This window comes from Panthera leo, chromosome C1, assembly GCF_018350215.1.
Source record: "Panthera leo isolate Ple1 chromosome C1, P.leo_Ple1_pat1.1, whole genome shotgun sequence".
Taxonomy (NCBI): domain Eukaryota; kingdom Metazoa; phylum Chordata; class Mammalia; order Carnivora; family Felidae; genus Panthera; species Panthera leo.
In genome coordinates this window covers 63,368,535-63,389,088 of record NC_056686.1, presented here as the reverse complement: position 1 = coordinate 63,389,088, position 20,554 = coordinate 63,368,535, and the positions used below count along the sequence as shown (strand labels likewise).

Here is a 20,554-nt window from a genome sequence, read left to right as displayed (position 1 = left end):
CAGTAAAGAAAACCAAGTCAGGTCAATTTTATACTGAGTGATCAAAATTAGAAGCACTCTTTTTAAAAATCTCTTTAGAAGCTGTTGTTTACAATTGTTTGATAAGCTCTAGTTAATGCAATAAATATTGAAAAGAAGTGAGAAAAACAGCATTTAAAAATACTGAGAGGGGCGCCTGGGTGGCTCAGTCGGTTGAGCATCCGACTTCAGCTCAGGTCATGATCTTGCAGTTTGTGAGTTCGAGCCCCACGTCGGGTGCTGTGCTGACAGCTCAGAGCCTGGAGCCTGCTTCAGATTCTGTGTCTCCTTCTCTCTCTGCCCCTCCCCCACTTGTGCTTTGTCTCTCTCTATCAAAAATAAATAAAATATAAAAAATATTAAAAAAAAAATACTGAGATTGCACACTAAAACAATCCAGAGGAATCTTCTAAAACTTAACTGGAAGTCACAGAAGAATTCAGTATAACAAACAAAGGTAAGACAAATATATAATGGGACTCCCAAAACAAAAAAGGATTATAGAATAATGTAATGATAAATGGTTAGCAATGTAAAAAAATATACACAAACTTTTATACGCACCACAATTATAACTTCATAAACATATACATATAGAAAAAGACTAAATAGAAAACTAATGCATAACAGGATAATTAAATGAAACTCCTGTCTCAAGAGTTTTGGGAGAAACCATGAAGACCAGAAAAATATAATCATAGGTGCCCAACACTATATATTAAAACTAGAGGCAAAATCACCTACAGAGGACATTTGAAATTTTCTTAATATTTCAGGTAGCATTTGACTATCTCTGGCATATATAAGACATATGAAAGAGGCATTTTTTGAGGAAGAAAGTAGTCCCTTTACCCATGCTCAAGTGTTACATAGCAGAGATGTGATTACTGTATATAAATATTAGCTATTATTACTAGAAGCAGTGTGTGTGGTGGTGAAGAACAGAGGCTCTGGAGCCAGGATACACATCTCAGTAACTCTACTTAAGGACAACGTAACCTTGGAAAAGTTACTTATCCTTTCTGAGCTGCTGTTGCCTCATTTGCAAAATGTGATAATAATAACACCTAATTATTAGAATTATGAGGTTTAAGTAGATTAGTGTATCTAATGGTGCCTGGCACATAGTAAGAATGGTGCCTGGCACATAGTAAGCACTATATGTGTTGGCTTATCATCATCATCGTTATTATTATTGTTATGTTATTGTTCCTATCTTCTGGGGACATGCTGAAAACATTTTCTTATGAGCTTTGGGAAAGATAATTGAAAGATAGGTAAGTGTCCTCAATTCAATTAAGCTCAATTCAATAAACATTGTCGAGCTTTATGAGAGTTATTGACAAAATGCAATACCATCCTGAACCACCAAAAAGTTATTTACTTGTACCTTTCCTTCCTAGGAATTCTACAAGTCATTTACATTGCCAAAAAGTGGGTTGCATTAACCATAAAGGAAATTGCCTAAGTGCATGAGTACAAGTAACAGAATTTAAAAGCTCAGATTGATTTCCAATGTGTTCTTGGAGGAATCTTTGAAGTATTTGAATTTCCTAAGATTTTTAAGGACGGCAGGAATTATTTCTAGAATACTTTTTTTCCAAAAGTAGTTCTTGTATTCAGTATAGAAAATGAACACAGTGATGTATTCACAATGCATTTGTCTCACACATCCCTTCCTGTAGGGCTGGAATAGTATACATTTCGAATTGTTTTGAACCACCTCTTTCTGTGGTCTTCCTCATCTCAGTTAATAGCAATTCCAACCATCTAGATACACAGGATGAAAATCTAATGCCATTAAAAAAATCAATTCCTTATTTTAGAACAGTTTTAGATTCACATAAAAATTGAGAAGACAATACAGAGAATTCCCATATACCCCACATTCAATTTCCCTTACAATCAAAATCTTATCTTGGGGCACCTGGGTGGCTCAGTCAGTTGAGCATCCAACTTTGGCTCAGGTCATGATCTCGCAGTTCATGAGTTCGAGCCCCATATTGGGCTCTCTGCTGTCAGTGCAGAGCCTGCTTCAGATCCCCTATCCCCCTCTCTCTCTGCCACTTCCCAGTTTGTGCACGCTCTCTCTCTCTCAAAATAAACATTAAAAAAATATTATATTAGCATGATACATTTGTTATTATTAATAAACCAATATTGGTAAATTATTATTAACTAATGTTGATGCTTTGTTGAGATTTCCTTAGTTTTGACCTAATGTCCTTATTCTATTCCAAGAACCCATCCAGAATATCACATTACAGTTAGTAGTCCTATCTCCTTAGGATCCTCTTGCCTTTGGCGGCTTCTCAGACCATCCTTGATTCTGATGACCCTGACGGTTTTGAGTAGTACTGGTCAGTATTTTGCAGAATGGTCCTCAATTTATATTTGTCTGGGATTTTTCTCATAATTAGACAGGGATTATGGGTTTGGGAGATGATCAAAGAGCCAAAGTGGCATTTCATGGCATCACACCAAGGGTACATACTACCAACATGATTTAACACTATTGATGTTGACCTTGTTCACCTGGCTGAGGGTGTTTGTCAGGTTTCTCCACTGCAAAATTACTATTTTTCCCTTTTCCATATCGCACTCTTTGGAAGGAAGTCACTATAAGCAACCTATACTTAAGGAGTAGGAGAGTACTCACTTTTAATATACTCCAAACAGGGGTGCCTGGGTGGCTCAGTCCATTGAGCACTCAACTTTTGATTTTGGTGCAGTGATGATCCTACGGTTACTGGGATTGAGCCCCACGCCAGGCTCCGCACTGAGCAAGGAGCCTACTTGAGATTCTCTTTCTCTCTCTCTCTCTCTCTCTCCCCCTCTCTCTCTCTGTCCCTCTCCTCCACTTGTGCTCTCTCTCTCTCTCTCTCTCTCTCTCAAATAAAAAAAATAAGAAATAAAATACTCCAAATAATATATTTATCTACACATTTTAAATTCTATTTTTTTGATGATGGAAACAGCTCTGAAGTGTTTCACAGATGGATACTGCTTTAAAAATAAAGTACTTACTTCTAGTAATTTTTTCTAGTAATAAATACAATACATGCTCAGTGCAGAAAAACTAGAAAGCATGCTTAAGAAAAAGGTCGCCTAAAAGTTACCATGCAGACATAGATCACTACAGTGAATATTTTGCGCTCTTGTCTACAAATCTTCTTTCTAGGCCTACACTTCAAGAGCTAAAACAAACCTCTACATTAACTCCTCTCACTTACCACCATTTAACATTATGAAAAATTGCTCTGTATTCTTCGACAAAAAGTATTTTGTCTTTACAATTCCAGAGCCTAGCACAGTGCCCAGCATGCAGTGCATTCAGCAAGTGTGACCCAATGACCTTTCTAGCTTGATGAACTGACGAACCCTCTATGAAACCATGTAATGAAATCTTCTGACCAGTACAATCTCAGCCTCTGCCTTTGCCCTCACAGGACAACTAAAGTCACTGGCACAGAATCACCAATTTGGGGCCTTGCAAAATTAATGAAATCAGTAAAATAGTAGGTAGTCTGTAAGGACTGAAAGAGATAATGGCAAGTGAAGTGCTTAAGTACACAGGTCCATGATCCTTTATCCCAAATGCCTTGAACCAGGTATATTTTGGAACTGAGAATTCTTCCATGGAGGAGGACGAGAGAGCAAATGCACATTTATTATATAACACCACAACTAGGTATAGGGAAATACGTTATAATCAACTGTGATTATTCACATTAACCAGACTGTTTCCTTGTGTTTTATAATTTTTAATGACTCCCTTGTGTCTGAGTTGTGGGAACACCCTCCAGAGGAATTTTAGTCCCCTTCGCCCGTTTATCACTAGCTAGAGATGAAATTTGGGGGTGATTTCTCATCTTGCAGCTTTCCTGGAAATGTAAGTAGTAAAATTCAAACCAGAAGACCACTAGGGTAGAGGTCTAGCATTTTGCATTTCCAGGGATAATTTTTTGTTATCCAAGGACCGAAGATATAAATAAGTCTCCTTATCTGCTCTCTGTGCCAGTTTTCAAGTCCTAGCCTCCCCTTTCACTAGGGCAGAGCTCGTAAAGGCCCAGCTTTAGGTCTGTGTGTGGAAGGGGACGTGGGGTGGGGGAGGGCTCTGACTCTCTGCTTTCCTGGACCCAGGTCTTGCCTTCTGTTCCTATAGGATAGATATTACTCAGTTGTTGATACTAATAAAACCCCAGGAAACCACACACCATCAGTGTTCTTGCTTACCTCTCTTTCCATTCTCTCTGGCAAGGACAAGCTGGGCATTAAATAAGGTATCCTATTTTATCCAGCAGGTCCTGGTGTTACAGCAAGAGAACTGTCAGCTATCTTAGTGTGCTATATTGCTAGACCAGAACTCTTAATTTCCTTTTCCTTTAAAAAAAAAAAAAAAATTTTTAACGTTTATTTATTACTGAGAGACAGAGAGAGACAGAACATGAGCAGGGGAGGGGCAGAAAGAGTAGGAGACACAGAATCCGAAGCAGGCTCCAGGCTCTGGGCTGTCAGAGCAGTCAGATGTGGGGCTCGAACTCACCGCGAGATCATGACCTGAGCCGAAGTCGGACGCTTAACCGACTGAGCCACCCAGGTACCCCCAGTTGCATTTTCCTTTTAAATCAATAATCTATTGGTTAAATAGTAAAATGTTTCTATTAGCCAGATTGCTCAATTAGCCAAATATGCCATTTCCCAAGCCTTGTGGGATAACATTTGACACAGGAGCTGTAGAGTTGCTTTTTAAATGAAAATTCTTTAATAAATATCTTTCTTTCATAAGTAAGCCTTTGTAAGTCTACTCTGGAAAATGATTAGGCTGGAGAAATCGCAACTTGATGCCATCTCCTTAGTGACAAATTATCTTCCAGACGTTGAGTGCAATTGTCTAATTGAAATTACTTGAATGTTCTCTATTCTTAACAGCAGTGGAATAAATCTGTGGTGCTGAAATGTCAATGCCCTTTAGGTGATATTGTTCGAGGACACTTGTAACTGTGTCTATCTCACTCTCTTCCTTGTGAACCCCAATTTTAGTTTTTTTTTTAAGTGCGGTTTCTTGTGAATCCTTAGCACATGGCCCGTAACTGAGCAAGCCCTTCTTAAATATGTGGTGATTGATGAATATTCATGGTGAATACTAACTGCCACTCGATGAGTGGTTTTGTGCTTGTCATTATGTCAGGCTATTAGTCGGAACTTGAGAAAGGTGAACGAAAACCCTTACCACTGGGGCCGTAGTTCTATCACCTATTTCAACTCTCAAATCAGGGTGCTTTTTTTTGTGGGTGCGCTGTTTGGTTTTTCTTTCTTTTTTAAAACAATTTGTTTTAAAACTTTTTTTAACGTTTATTTATTTTTGAGAGAGAGAGAGAAAGAGACAAAGCATGAGTGGTGGGGGGAGGGGCAGAGAGAAAGGGAGGCACAGAACTTGAAGCAGGCTCCAGGCTCTGAGCTGTCAGCACTGAGTGCAACACAGGGCTCGAAACCCACGAGCCGTGAGATCATGACCTGAGTTGAAGTAGGATGCTTAACCGACTGAGCCACCCTGGCGCCCCTGTTTTGTGTTTCTTTGCTTGTCGCAAATGAATTTCAACTTCTAATAGGCCCCTTTCAAGTGTGTTAACACGGCAGTTGGCAAAATGGGCATTTATCTACCTAAGGTTTGATCATGAATAAAATTCCCTATATCTTCCTGGGGAACCAATTACTACACTGAAAACTGTGATAATGGATTTTTCATCAATAACGAATGTGATTTGTAAAGTGAAAATCAATCTATTTTGACTGATGATGCCTCGTAGCAATTGGGAAGATTTCATCTGAATGATTATAATAAAACTTTATGATTTATCAGTTGAGTAAGACTAGAAATTCAGTAAGTATTCAGTCTTGTCTGGCCATTTTCTGGCTTGACGACCTTGGGAAATTGTGACCTTCACTCTCCTCCGTCAAAAGAGCAAGCTAGTTTCTTGAACATATGTCCCTGAGCAGGAAGATATACAGCATTGCATCTCTGTGGACACCTGAGCTGACTGATTGACTGACATCCGTGTCCCCTCGTGCACAGCCTCCCTGCGTTTTGAAGTATGGATTTGGAAAGACAGTTCCTCTCATCCTGCAGGCAACACCTTGTTTAAAGATGAGCTTCAGAATGTTTGGCTGTGGTTCTTGTAAAATAACTATAAGCTGTAACATACGTATCAGCTAGGACTCCAGTTGCAAGTGACCAAATCAGCATAGTTCAAACCAGCACACATAAAAAGGAGGGATTTTATTAGCTTATATGCCCAAACCACAGAGGAAGGCAGACTGGCTTCAAGAACCACTGGTCTCAGCACTAGAGTATTTGTTCATGCCCCTGCTTTAGCCCTGTAACTGATTCCTGCTTCTCTCAGTGTCTTAGTCTCATTCTCTCCAGGGAACACAGCCATTGCCACCTATAGAATCACCTCTCAACAGCTCTAAAACCAAAGGAGAGAGCACAGCATTACCCAGAAAAACAATAAAATCTGGGAAGAGTTCAAAATGGCTCATCTTGGGTCATGTGTCTATCTCTTGACCAATTACTTGGTTGGCTAATCACTAGCCTGAATTTTCTGCTCACCCCTCTCATCAGAAGGGAGGGATTGTGGTAGAGGGTAGACAAGCCCAAGAGATACCACATACACCTAACTGGCTAACCACATATTTTAACCATTTTACTATCTAATATAGTATATATGCATATAGTCTGTGTGCTTATATTTAAGAAAGTATAAACTGTTCTGTAAGCATATGTGTGTATGTATAGATTGCAAGCATGTAAATATATATATATATATATATATATATGTATGTGTTTTTGTATATTTGTATATGTTGTTTCATGAATATGAATGTATGTATATAATGTATGTGTTATTGTTTTGCCAAGTATGGGTGTGGTTTTTCCCTTTTCAGGGATCCCATTTATATCCTAGATCATCATTACCCAATGAAATTCATTTTCTATCTTTTATTCCCTACAATAAGTTGCATTCCAGGCAGAGTGGCCTACTTATTGTCCAGAGATGTGTCTCATTTCTTTCTCTGGAAAATCAGAGGATCATGCAGGCCTATGGCAGTGCCTCAGGGACCTCTTGGGCATGGGATACCATGCCCATGTCAGGTAACACAGAAGGAAGCATTATTAGAAGAGACCCCATATATAGTTTTCAGGACAGCAGGACCACAGTAAGAGCACTCCAAGACTGGGTAACTAGGGGCATCTGGGTGGCTCAGTGGGTTGAGGGTCTGACTCTTGGTTTTGGCTCAGGTCATGATCTCACGGCTTCGTGGGTTCAAGTCCCACATTGGGGTCTAGACTGGCAGCACGGAACCTGCTTGGAATTCTCTCTCCCTTTTTCTCTGCCTCTCTCTCACTTGTGCTGTCTCTGTCTCTTTCACAACAAATAAACTTAAAACAAAACAAAACAAAAAGACTGGGTAACTAGCCAAGCAAAATGAGGAGGTAAGAGATTAGCAACAAGGGTAATAGAATCTGAAAGAGATAAGAAATGGATCAATGGAGCGTGAGGTGGAGGTGATGATCCACGCAGACCTTAGGAATTTACCTTGACTTTTGGTGTAGTACACTTGGCCAAATGGGAGTGGTAAGAGCTGAAGGAAAATGGACAGTGTCTATTCAGAACTTTGAATCTTGCTCTTTTCCCCAGCTCTGCTTTCTTTCCTCTCTCCAGCCGATCCAAATCCTTCTCCTACACCAAGAGCACAGTTATGTCTGTCCCTCCCATTCAGCACTGGAGTATAGGTGGCCTTGAGATGCAGACATTGTTTGGGAATTGCTATTTCACAACTGGACTGAGAAACATAATCTCTTATCCACTCAATATACATATGCCCTCATACTTAGGAAAAAGATAAATTATCTTAAAAATGATGAATCTAATATGCACATGCCAAATAAGTAATCTTTATGGTATGTTAATTTAGTTGTTTCCTTTTCTATAACAATTTGATAGTTGAAATTTCTTTTGCTTTATGATTACACAAATATGAATATTCAGAATTTAATTAACAATTAAATTGATCAGATTTAAACTTTTGGAACATTCATTTGCATATAATTGCTCTCAATATACTTATGTAAAATCCAAAGCCTATATTCCCAAATATAGAAAGCCTATTCATGTCAGCTTTAGTTACATGTGTACATTTATTTGAATTTGTGGAGTGTGTGCTTTTATTGCCAAGAAAGTCAGCTATGTGCCTTAATTGTTGCTATAACCACAATTCAGGAAATTCTATTGCAACATCAATATGTTATGCACATCTTTAATTAGGCTAGTGCGGCCTGTCTGTCACAGCAACTGATCCTAAGTATTCTTATTTAGTCTACTTGAGGCTTTAAAATGTTCTCATTTTTAAAAGAGGCATATTTCGGCCTCATTAAATTGTTAAGCAAATCAATATGCAGCCCTACAACTTGATCGCTATGTTCCAGAAATCCTGTTTCTCTCCACTTAGCACATCTTTAGGTGCCTGAAAGAGCACTCTACCACAAATACCAGAAATCCTCTGCAGCTCTAGCATGCTATATTCTCTTATCAGACGTGAGGGAGACATCTTTCACCCCCACCAATCACCAGGAAGATCTGGCCGGGCATCCTATTGATTGCTAGAACTTGATTCTCTTATCTAGTAGTTAATGCAAATAAGTTGCAGGTTGCTTGCTCTGAGCAATGTCTTCACACCAGGTCACCCAACAAAAAAGGCAACACAATGACTAAATCCATGGTCTAGAAACTAAACAGAATCTAGCCTGAAGTTCATTTCCTTTCTCTTCCCTCAAAATCTGCCATGATTTCAAACAGGGAGAAACAATAGCTGCCTTGAAGCAAACCCTGCGGTACCTTAGGCTTTTACACCTTCTCTATCTGCCACAACTAATTAATTTAAAACAAATCATTAACATTTGCATCAAGGAGAAAGCAGAGTTCATAGGTTGTTGCCAAGCATAGATAGGGATTTTTTGGAAACACTGGGTATCATATGCTTTCTAACCATGTCCAAGGTCAAATAATAATACAATAACTCTGCCATAATGCTGTAGCTGGGGTCCCCCAAAGTCAGTCTTATTAAAATGCAGAGTTGCTTTACTAACACAGTAAATGACGTGGAAGGGCAAATCTGAGCAGCTAGTGGGGCAGGAATTAAAGTGAGGTGGATGCAGGGGGAGTGTAGGGCCTACTACGACACTTAAATCTCCCTGGGTCCAAACTTCAGTTTGGCACTTCCTCATGGTTACTGTCAGATCACACGTAAGTATTGATTAGGAATTCTGGGTTCTGCAGCCAGCAAGGACTTTCAGAATTTCAGCACTCACCCTGTTTGTTGTAACTCATTTTACTTCCCTGCTTCTCAAGGCTTCCCCTCCCCCAAAGATAAGAACCGTAGCCTGTACTGGGTAAGAAAGAGAAGGGCCAGGGGACAACAAAGGTAGTGGGGAGGCAATCACCAACTGCATTATTTAGATTGTCATTGTTTTGCTAGGAAGGGTATTTTAATTCTTTCAATTTAACTTCACTAGAATAGTCTTCATAGTTTTCAAAACTTGCTTTCTTATGGGTCTAGATCAGGAAAAAAATACTCCAACAATTTAACAAGTGGGCACCTGGGGAGCTCAGTCTGTTGAGCGTACAACTCTTGATTTTAGCTCCTGTCATGATCTCATGGTTCGTGGGTTCGAGGGATCGAGCCCTACATGGGGCTCTGTGCTAACAGTGCAGAGCCTGCTTGGGATTCTCTCTCTCCCTCACTCCCTGCCCCTCCCTCGCTTGCACACATGCTCTCTCAAAGTAAATAAATAACCTTAAAAAGAAATAAAAATAAAATATAAGCAAGTCCACCGGGTTATCTTTCCTGTATTCCTTGTACTTTTACCTCTTGTACTTCCCTTGAGAATAGGTCATTTAAGAACTAGGTGAATTGATAACATTAATCCAAGCTTGAAAAGAGTATAATTTATTCTCTGTGAGGCCTTCAGGACAGGCTGTCACAGATTTATAAGACTGCCTATACTTCCACTTGTGCCAAGCCAAAGGGACCAGAGTTCATCTTATTTTAAACATAACCAAAGAATCAGATTTTGCTCCCAAGTAATCCTGCTCTCCTCAATGTCCACTAAATCTTCAAATTCTGCCATCTCACCCCCGCATTGTTTCAGACAGTATTGGAGAGATATTCTTTCTTGTAAACATTTTCACTCATAAAACTTTTGCTTAATGGCAGCGATGTCTGGTCCAGTAAAGCATCAGGCAATAAAGCCATCATTAACAATAATCATGTTTGCAGATGTTCTAGGTCTGGAAATTATTGCTGGCATGTCTACATGTTTAAAAATTCTTGGAAGTCTGGTGGCTTCTAGAAAGCTTGTACTTTCTTCTGAGAAAACCTCAAGGACCAAGATATTAAAAATAAACACATTAGGGGCGCCTGGGTGGCACAGTCGGTTAAGCGTCCGACTTCAGCCAGGTCACGATCTCGCGGTCCGTGAGTTCGAGCCCCGCGTCAGGCTCTGGGCTGATGGCTTGGAGCCTGGAGCCTGTTTCCGATTCTGTGTCTCCCTCTCTCTCTGCCCCTCCCCCGTTCATGCTCTGTCTCTCTCTGTCCCAAAAATAAAATAAAAAACGTTGAAAAAAAAATTTAAAAATAAACACATCAGCTTGGTGACTACTTACTTAGCTAAGCCATGGCTATTGACCCTCTTCCAGATTAAAGTAGAGTGAACAGGAACATAGGAGTATGTAGCTACCTTTGAAGCAAGGTTTGAGGGTCACTATTGAAGCTGTTTGCACAGTAACATCAAGTGTACCACCCACCATTTAAGCTATGTTACTTTGGTTCTTGAAGACTTTTTCTTCCTTTATGTAATGCAAGCCTTATTTAAATACAACCATCTCTGGGAAGGATTGCATCTGAAATTATTTGGTGAGGACCAGAATACAGAGCATTAGGGAGTAAGACTGAAGCCCAGACATGGGGGTGAGGGTGGGGTGGAATTGTGAGAAGGAAAGATGAAATCATGAAAAAGGAGGTAGGGAACCACAAAATTTTGTTTTCCTCCCAATGTAGCCTAAAATTGTTTGAGTTTGGAGGAAAATTTGTCATTCTGTTTGGATGTTATTATATTATATTTCAACATCCATGCAAAATTTTCTGTTCATCACCTGCTCTCATGTTACAATATGGAACTTCTCTATCATGCACGTAAGTTACCCATATTATCCGTTTGTCTTTACATAAGATGAAATTGCCTATTTCAAATATTTCTTGTTTTAGATAGCTTAATGCCCTAATGCTTCTTTTTAGTTACTTCTTGCTGTACATTAGGTGAGGTGCTCTGTGTGATTCTTGGTCAATAAATATCCTACCTGGGCTCAGAATATATTTTTAGTTTTTTAATATGAAATAGAAATCCATAAAAATGAAACAACATGAACACACACTTAATAAATAATTATAATGTGGACACCCACGTAACTTTCAACTGGATCGAAAGACAGGATACTGTAAACATCCCAGCAACCCACACTGATCACAAACTGTCCATCTCTCTGAGGTAACTGCTCTTCTCATTTCCACAATGATAATCTCCTTACCTTTTTTTTTCCTTTGTAGTTTTATCTCCTATATATGTCCCTAGGCATCATCATTTAGTTTTGCCTTTTCTTGTGATCTATAAATGGAATCACACTCTGTATTCTATTATTCTTGCATTTTTGCTCAAAATTGCTTGTGCAAGATTCACCCCTAGTGTCACACGTAGCTGCAGTTTCATCATTGCTGTTGATGTGTGGTATTCCAGGGTATGCAGAGCAATTTTAAGCCATTGTCCTACAGAGAGACATTTCAGTTGCTACCAGGTTCCACCTGTCATGAATAATGCTGCCCCACACGTGGTCCATGCCTCCTGGTGCCTATGCTCATGAGTGTCTCCCCTGGGTACATCAATGACTGGAAACACTGGGACATGGTGTGTGCAGATCTTCAACTTTACTCAAGAACAGGAAACTTTTTCCCAAAGTGGCTGTTCCAATTTATATTGCCCCTAGCAGTACATAAGAATTCCTGTCGTTCTATACCTCACCAACATCTGCTATTGTCAGATTCTTAATTTTTTTACCAATCTGGCATTTATAATAACTTAGCTAGTTGATGTTGTCATGCTTACTTTCTGCATGTCAGAACTGGCACGTAAACCATGCCTGTGTGCCTCCAAGGCTTAAAAACTCTTTCCAGTAACTATGCTTCCTCCCAAGATAGAACCTCTGCAGGAGCAAAATAAATGATCAATATCCTTTAGTAAAGTCATTGTATTAAAAAACTAATACCAACAGGGGTGCCTGGGTGGCTCGGTTGGTTAAGTGTTGACTCTTGATTTTGGCTCAATCATGATTTCACGGTCATGAGATTGAGCCCCGCGTGTGGCTCTGTGCTGGGTGTGGAGGCTGCTTAAGATTTCCCTTTGCCCCCCTCTGTCTCTCAAAACTAAATAAATAAAATAAAATAAATTAAAAAAATAAAAACTATACCAACAGAATTTCAACGGGTAGCCTGGTTGATGTGGTTAATTAAATAATTGCATCCTCAGGTCAGTTTTCCAGTAACAGTCCAAAATCCAATATATATAATATATATCTGTTTATTTTTTATATATATATATATATATATATATATATATATATATAAAATTTTTTTTACTTATTTCTTAAGAGAAACAGTGTGTGCACATGCCCGTGCAGGAGCAGGGAAGGGACAGAGAGAGAGAGAGAATCTTTTTCTTTTTTTAATTTTTTTTTTAATGTTTATTTATTTTGACAGAGAGAGAGAGAGAGAGAGAGACAGACAGACAGAGCATGAGCGGGGGGAGGGGCAGAGAGAGAGGGAGCCAGAATCTGAAGCAGGCTCCAGGCTCTGAGCTGTCAGCACAGAGCCTGACGTGGGGCTTGATCCCACAGACCGTGAGATCATGACCTGAGCTGAAGTCAGATGCTCAACCAACTGAACCACCCAGGCGCCCCGGGAGACAGAATCTTAAGCAGGATCCATGCTCAGGTGGAGCTAGACATGGGGTTCAATCTTACAACCTTGAGATCATGACCCCAGCTAAAATCAAAAGTTGGATGCTAAAATGAGCCACGCAGGTGCCCCAAAGCCATTAATATTTGGATAAATGAAAGGGTCTTTAACATTTGGTGGGATTTCCCTCACAAGAGTAATTTATAAGACACTTTTTTCACATGTTTCATTTTCTACCTGTGATAGGCACCTGTGAAATGACCAACACAATCCAGTAGTTATAGAATATTCAGTGACAGCCAAAATTGAAAGTACCAAAAGACAAGAGTGACACAAACTATTCTCTAAGAGATACATTTTTATATAGGTAATCGATTTATTAGGACACTCAACAAATTCAAGCAATGGACACTTTTTAAAAAATTGATTTAAAACCAATTAAAGGTTAAACATCAAGCAAAACTCCTAAGAATTTATATGTTATTAATGGTGCTTTCTTCTTTTTACTATAAAGGTCTAATAAAAAGCCTGTAAACCCTGCAGGTACAGAAACAATTTTCAAAGAATCAAATTAGCCAGAAGCAGTGACTCAGGTATGATATTGCCTACACAAGACGACAGATCAAGCCAGCATTCAGTGTCCCTCCCCGGATGCTAAGAATAACTCTCAGGACAGTAGCAGCATTCTACACCTAAGTTTCCTCTCTAGTATTTTTTTTTAATTTTTTTTAACCTTTATTTATTTTTGAGAGACAGAGAGACAGAGCATGAGCAGGGGAGGAACAGAGAGAGAAGGAGACACAGAATGCAAAGCAGGCTCCAGGCTCTGAGCTGTCAGCACAGAGCCCGACGTGGGGCTCAAACCCAAGAACTGCGAGATCATGACCTGGGCCGAAGTTGGACGCTTAACCCACAGAACCACCCAGGAGCCCCTCCTCTCTAGTATTTTTACAAAATGACCTGTCTATGGGATCTGATCCAAAACTCTTCCCAGTGACATAGACATACAGATGACTTGTACCCTTGTCACCAACAATCAAACAGGCTTGGACTCTGCATCTAGGAATAGTAACCTCACATTTACCGCACTCCATAGAAACAAATAGTAAAAACAATGTCATTAACCACTTCTACACACTTCACACATTTTGGGAGGTTCTTTACTTGGCTCTAAAATGCAAATTCTTTACTTCGCTCTAAAATGCAAATCTTGGCTTGCAAAAGTGCTACTAGAAAAGTGTAGCATACTTTCTAGTTGTCCATATACCTCCATCCTCTCCTGTGCTACCGACTGGCTACAAAGATTCAGAGGTTCAGTGATTACAGGATTTAAATGATGTTAACCCCTTTAAATTTGGCAACTCTTTAAATCCCATTATCTCGGCAACCACGGAGAATTTTAAAATCAGCTTGGCCTTTCTAGCTCCAGGTCTAAGGATTACAGAGTTTTAAAGAATATAAATGCTTCTCTGCCGTTCTACAAAGAGCTGCCCCCAACAAGTTGACCTCCAGGAAATAAAGCCAGCCAGTTCTCCAGCTGGTAATTGCTGACCAGAGTTTTGCAATAGAAAGAGATGGATGTTAAAACACCAGGAAAACAAGTAATTGCCTCCTCAACTCCACATGAAGCTAGACAATCAGAAGATTTGATGTAGGAGGGGCAGCAGACATTAGACATGTGTATGTCACAATGTCTAAGAATGAGAAAACAGAAGATGTCAGGGACCCAAAGAAGCTTGGAGAGGCAGAGGGAGTAAGTTCAGTGATTGGAAACCATTTTGCTCCTAAAGAAAAACTGTTACCATGGATATCCACAAATCCTAGAAAACCCTCTGAGGTCTTACCTCTTGTGTTCTCACATTTATGTATCCATAGTGAGTTCGAAGGGGCCGCCTATATGTGTAGGAGAATGGTATCCATTTTGTGCCAGGCTGTCCAAAGCAGTTTAGCAGCAGTGGGAAATTCACTTCATTTACAAGGCGCACAACCAGCAGGAAGAGGAACGCTGCTATGAAGCTCACTGCAATCATAGACTTTCTCTACAAGACATTAAAAAGAAGAAGAATGAATGAATGAATGAATGATTACCAACCAAAAGTAGTCACAGAGGGAGATTCCTTTATCTCCCTCTCTTTTTCTTTCAAAGGGATAAAAGGACTGTGTCATTTAGGAGATTTCATTTGGAGACAGAATTTAATCATTTGGTGACCAGTTTGCTTTAGCCAGCCTCTGAGAACAAGCAGAGAAGCCTTCTTAGATTATCTTTCCATTCCATTCCTACCCTTCCTTACTTCCCCACATTCCTCGACAACTTCTATTCAATTTTCGAAACGCAAATCAGACATTCCCAACTGTAGGAAACCCTTCCTAACTGCTGCATCGCCTCCCACCACCATCCCTTCACCCCAACCTGTCTAACCTAACAGAGTCCTGCACTCCCATACCTTGAAGGCACGTCTATGGTTGCACAGTTTTCACTGCATAATTATTTATATGACTTTTCCTCCACCTAATTGCGAGTTCCTAGAGAACCAGAATATACTGTCATACTGATCTCTGGATCCCAGGTCCATAACACACTGCCTTACATATTGTAGGCACCCACGAAATATTTGAGTGAATGAATAAATGGATTTTTCCCATCCTTGTAGACAAATTATCAGCAATTACTTTATTTCTATATCTAGCACCTGCTACAGGCAGGAAGCTGCCTGTGCTGTGAAAGGCTATGCAAAAGTTAAGACTCAAAAAGCTAACAATAAAAGTAGGAAAAAAATCCATGCGAAGCAGCTTAAGAACATCCCCCTTAATGGGTTGCCATGGAACAAGAACGAGAGCAAACGCATCTGACTGGGGTGGGGAAAGCAGAGATGTATTTGAGATTGAGCTGGATAAAATGCATGAATTTTAATCAGTAGAGATATGTGAGTGAAGCTTTCTAGGTAGAGGGAAGAGAGCAAGGAGGCAAGAAAACATGGGGTGATTCATAGCTACACAGAACTTTGTCTTCCTGGGGCACAGAGGATGAGAAAAGGCTGGAAACAACAAATGATAACTTTAGGGACTGCCTACAACACCAAGCTGAGAGGTCTATCGAGGGTGGTAGGTGATAGAAAACCAAAGGAGGTTTTGTTTGTTGCTTGTTTAATTATAATTATAACTGTTATAAGTTATAATCAAACGTCACTGTTTAAAATGTTTTGAAGCAGGGAGGAACTAAAGACAGACAGCAATGAGTTAGGAGGCTATTCTGACTGGCTAGGACAAAAGTAATGAGGGATGCAAACTAGAGCAGTGGCAAGGGGAGTACAAAGGTAGAAAAAATATGAGAAACTCAACGTAGGTGGTAAGCAGAGAACATGGCTCCTGATTGGATAGAGGTGAGATGGAAAATGTTGAGTCCATGTTACTACAAGAATACTGTTTATATTAGGAGAAACCAGAGCAGTCAGAGTAAGAAATGATTTAAAAGGGTACGAAATGATTTAAAAACCCTGGGCTTCCTAAGTCCTAGTTTTTATCCAGATGGTGGGTCACCTGAATGGAGCCATCCAGGAGTCAGGTGGAGGGTCAGGTCTAGAGCAAGAAGAAAGAGCAGGGCAGAGGGCAGATGTCAGGAACAGCCATGCCTTGAAGTCCAGGGTGAAGACACAATCAGATATTCCTCCACAAAGCTGGGATTGGCCCTCAATTCTTCTTCAAACTTAAAGGAAGCCAAATAACTATCCAGGAATGACCTGATGTATGTTGTTGTGTTTCCAGCTTATCACTTCTTAGTGAATAAACTTCGTTTTGCTCTTCACAGAATGTCCCAAAGTAGAAAAGAAACCCAAAGCCGGCCCCTGTTCCTCCCTGGCCATGATCACAATCTCTGCAAGGACAGGAGACTAAAGCCCCCAGAAGTCAGAGACCCCAAAGGAGGTCTTAGCTCTTGCTCAGCTCCGTAATTTGTAAAAGCCCCGTCCTTCTGTCTAGCCAGCCTAATTTTCCAATCACCTGCAAGTCCCTTGAGTTCTGCCTCCTCAAAACCCCTTATCTCACCACTAACTACCACAGCCTTACCTCATTTAACCTTCTAATCATGAAAAACTGTTTTAATTTGCTCCTCTGTGGAATCATTATGTCCACAACATTGCAATGTGTCAAGGTAACAGCTTAAATGAGGTGATGGATCTTACAAGTTTAAAGGGACATAGACCAGAACAGATGGCTAAATAAAAGCAAAGGGGCCAGTCACCCATTAAGTAAACAGGTAAGAACCTTTTTTATCACCATCCGGTAGCTTGTTGCAAAACAGCAGTTTTCTTTGAAGGAGACCCAGATGGGATTTGTGTCTTTGTCTATTCCAAAGCCCTGCGTGGCTCTCTGGTTCTACTGGTTGCTGCACTACATTGCATGGATAGGGATTTGGGGACAAAGGTACAGAGGGCCTTTCTGAATTCACAGATCTCGCATAGCCACACATACATAATGCATACATGAGAGGAAAATAAATCAACCATTTTGAGAGCAACTTCAAAATGGAACGAGATCACAGTTGTAAAAGCCTGCTCCCTAGTAATCCATGTCTGCCTCCCATGTTTCATCAAAGGGAACCAAGTAATGAGCACAGAGAGGATAAGGGGAGCAAATGGAGAGTGGAAGCCAGACAGACTCCTCTGTGCTTGACCTGGAATCATATTCTGCGGTGGGCAGAGGTGTTCCTTTCATAGCTCAGGCTTTGCCTGGACCTGATTCTTTGCCTTTCTTTATGTTTCAACATTCTTATTTAACATGAAAGCATTCTCATAGTGCTGATATAAAACCACCCTAAAATTTCACTAGAAAAGGTATAATTTCAAACACATCCTGTACTCCAGACAGCAAGGACAGCAGGACACAGCATTGATGTGCATCCTTCTAGCAGTCATTCCTGCCAAATCGTGACCTTGAGCTTTAGCAATTACAATAAAAACCGTGGATGAGGCTTTTTAAAGTCTACCACACCAGAAGGCAGTGAGAATGTGTGTGTGTGGGGGGGGGGGGGGGGGTAGGGGAGGGATGGGGAGTTGGGGAAGTAACAAAATACAAATGTGTATGATACATATGAATGTATTTATTCCTTCAAGTCACATGCACTCATTGGGCCCATATTCTGTGTAGATTTGGTGAGGTGCTGAAAAGGAGAAATAAAACCATAAAAGATAGACCATGCTTCAAGCTTCCAGAGAGATACACCTTAGAGCAGCTGGCAAGTAAACAGAAATGTGTAATGTCACCTATCAAATGAGGTAGTAGAGGTACACACAGGGCACTGCGCCAGCCCAGAGGAAGTGGGAAGGGTTGTGGGTGGGACAATTCAGGGAATGCTTGTTTGGGGAGGCAGTATTCAAATGGAGTCCTGAAGAATGAGGAGGAGTTAGACAAGTGGAGATGGGAAGGGCATTCCAGCAGAGGGAACAGCATAGACTAAGGCCTTAAATTGGTCAGAAATTTGCAAATCTCTTGGTAAAAAGAACACACAGACGGTATGTGGGGGAAGATGATGGTAGGGAAGCAGACAGGGTGCAAACCATAACACAAAATATAGTAAGCCAGATACACTCAGTCAGATGCAATTATCCGCCCCATCCATCTTAACATTAGGGCAATGAAAGGATAAATGCATAAAAGTGCTATGCTTTATAATTCTAAATATTCTTCACATCTTATTTGAAATTGCCATCCACGTTGCCTTGTTTCCAGTAACTTAAGTTTATTCCATCAGTGGCTTGTTCTAGCAATTGTTTCGAGTCCATCAACACTCAGACAAGGAGAAGACTTTTTTATATGTGTTCTAGGTCTAACAGTCTGTGTATGGAAGTGATCACTGCTGCCTTGCTGAAGTAATCAGAGCCTCTCCTAGATCCAACAGCCAGCAACTAGGTGAGAAAAAACAACAGTAAGTACTCATCAAGTTTATAATGTGTAAAACTCACTCTGACAAACTCTTCGTACTGCAAAAACTGGCATTACATTTGATAGGTCATTCCTTTAAGATAAGAAGTATGAATGTTAGGGGCATCTGGCTGGCTCAATGTAGAACATGTGACTTTCAATCTCAGAGTCATGGGTTCAAGCTCTGCCTTTGGCATGGAGCCTATTTAAAAAAAAAAAAGGAAGAAGTATCAGCTTCTAAGTGACACAACAGGTGCAAAATGCAGAGCACAGTTCTGGCACACAGGGAGCACTCAAAAATGGGAGATGTTATTATGATGATGTAACTACTAACTGTCAGAGCCTTGTTGGCCATTAGCCAGTTGGTAAGAATTGGCCAGCCCATGTGAATGCATGAAGAAAACTTGGAGATATCTTTTTCTCAAATGTTCCAAGCAGCTGCACACCCTTGAACCACTCAGTGCAACTTAACCACACAAGCTCTGATAGAATGTCACTGTGCCCAAATAGATCTGATGAATTGCTTTAGGGAAAGCTCTCTCCTTCTTTGTTCCTCATTTTGGGCAAGTCTGAAGGGGCCTTTAACAGCTGAGACATTTAGAATTTAATCCCCTCTGTGCTGCAAAAATATGCATCAAAAATGTGGCATTCTAGTTGCTTGCTCTTTAGAGTTGGAATATCATTTATCAGACTTATAGCAGAAATACCTATTTCAAAATAAAATCCACAGAGAATTCATGATTTAGGGAGAAAACAATTGCCAATATTTGTACCTAGCAAATTTGCAAGCTATATTAACATTTGTATGTTTTTATTCTTTCTACCACAGAATTAGCCTTTAACCTCAAGATAAAATCTTTATCTTTTAATATAGTCAGTTGCTAGATGTTTTGTTTCTTTTTCATAAATGATAAACAATAGTATAAAGCTATATTTTTTATTTAAATAGTATTATTTAATGACTGAAGTAGTTGTTTTCTAGGGTAAAACTGTATATATTTTTGTCCATATGCTGTCATTTATCCAATAACAAATATTTGGGTTGACTGTGTTATTTATATCAGTACTCAAACACCTCACACATTGACGAGTGCCTACCCATTGCGTATGTGTGACCTTATCAAATACAAATTCTTCTACCATATATAAATTGTGTCATGAAATTAATTCTACCTTGTGTCATTGGCCAAGCTCCAAATGTGGTTCTCCCAAAATACAATAAAGCTGCTTCTCATTTGTACAAGGATGAATTAGCAAAGCTCAGAGTATACAGATAAAATCTTCATTTGTTCTGTTTATCTATTGAATCAACAAACTGGATCCTGCTTATTAAACTATAGTGAACTCTGGAGAAAATATCACCCATTTGTTGGGAGGGGGGTGAGGAAAGGGAGGTGATAGCAAGAGGGTCAGACCTAATTTCGTGGAGTCCATACTTAGGCAGCACAGCTGGTGATAAAATCATTGAGGACATCTAGGAGAGTAGGGAATGCCAAACAAGGTCAACATGAGAGAATAAGCAGCACTTCACAATCCATAAAGCTGTTGAAGA

At 40.0% G+C, this 20,554-nt stretch overlaps 1 protein-coding gene across 2 annotated transcripts in view; it reads right to left on the bottom strand.

Annotated features, from left to right (window-relative positions):
• Positions 1-20,554, bottom strand: part of ST6GALNAC3 (ST6 N-acetylgalactosaminide alpha-2,6-sialyltransferase 3) — a 532,085-nt gene that overhangs the window by 287,694 nt on the left and 223,837 nt on the right. For both annotated transcript variants that reach the window (XM_042952236.1, XM_042952238.1), the window contains exon 2: positions 14,931-15,125. In XM_042952236.1, coding sequence (XP_042808170.1) covers positions 14,931-15,125 — 195 coding nt within the window. The remainder of the gene's footprint in view (positions 1-14,930; positions 15,126-20,554) is intronic.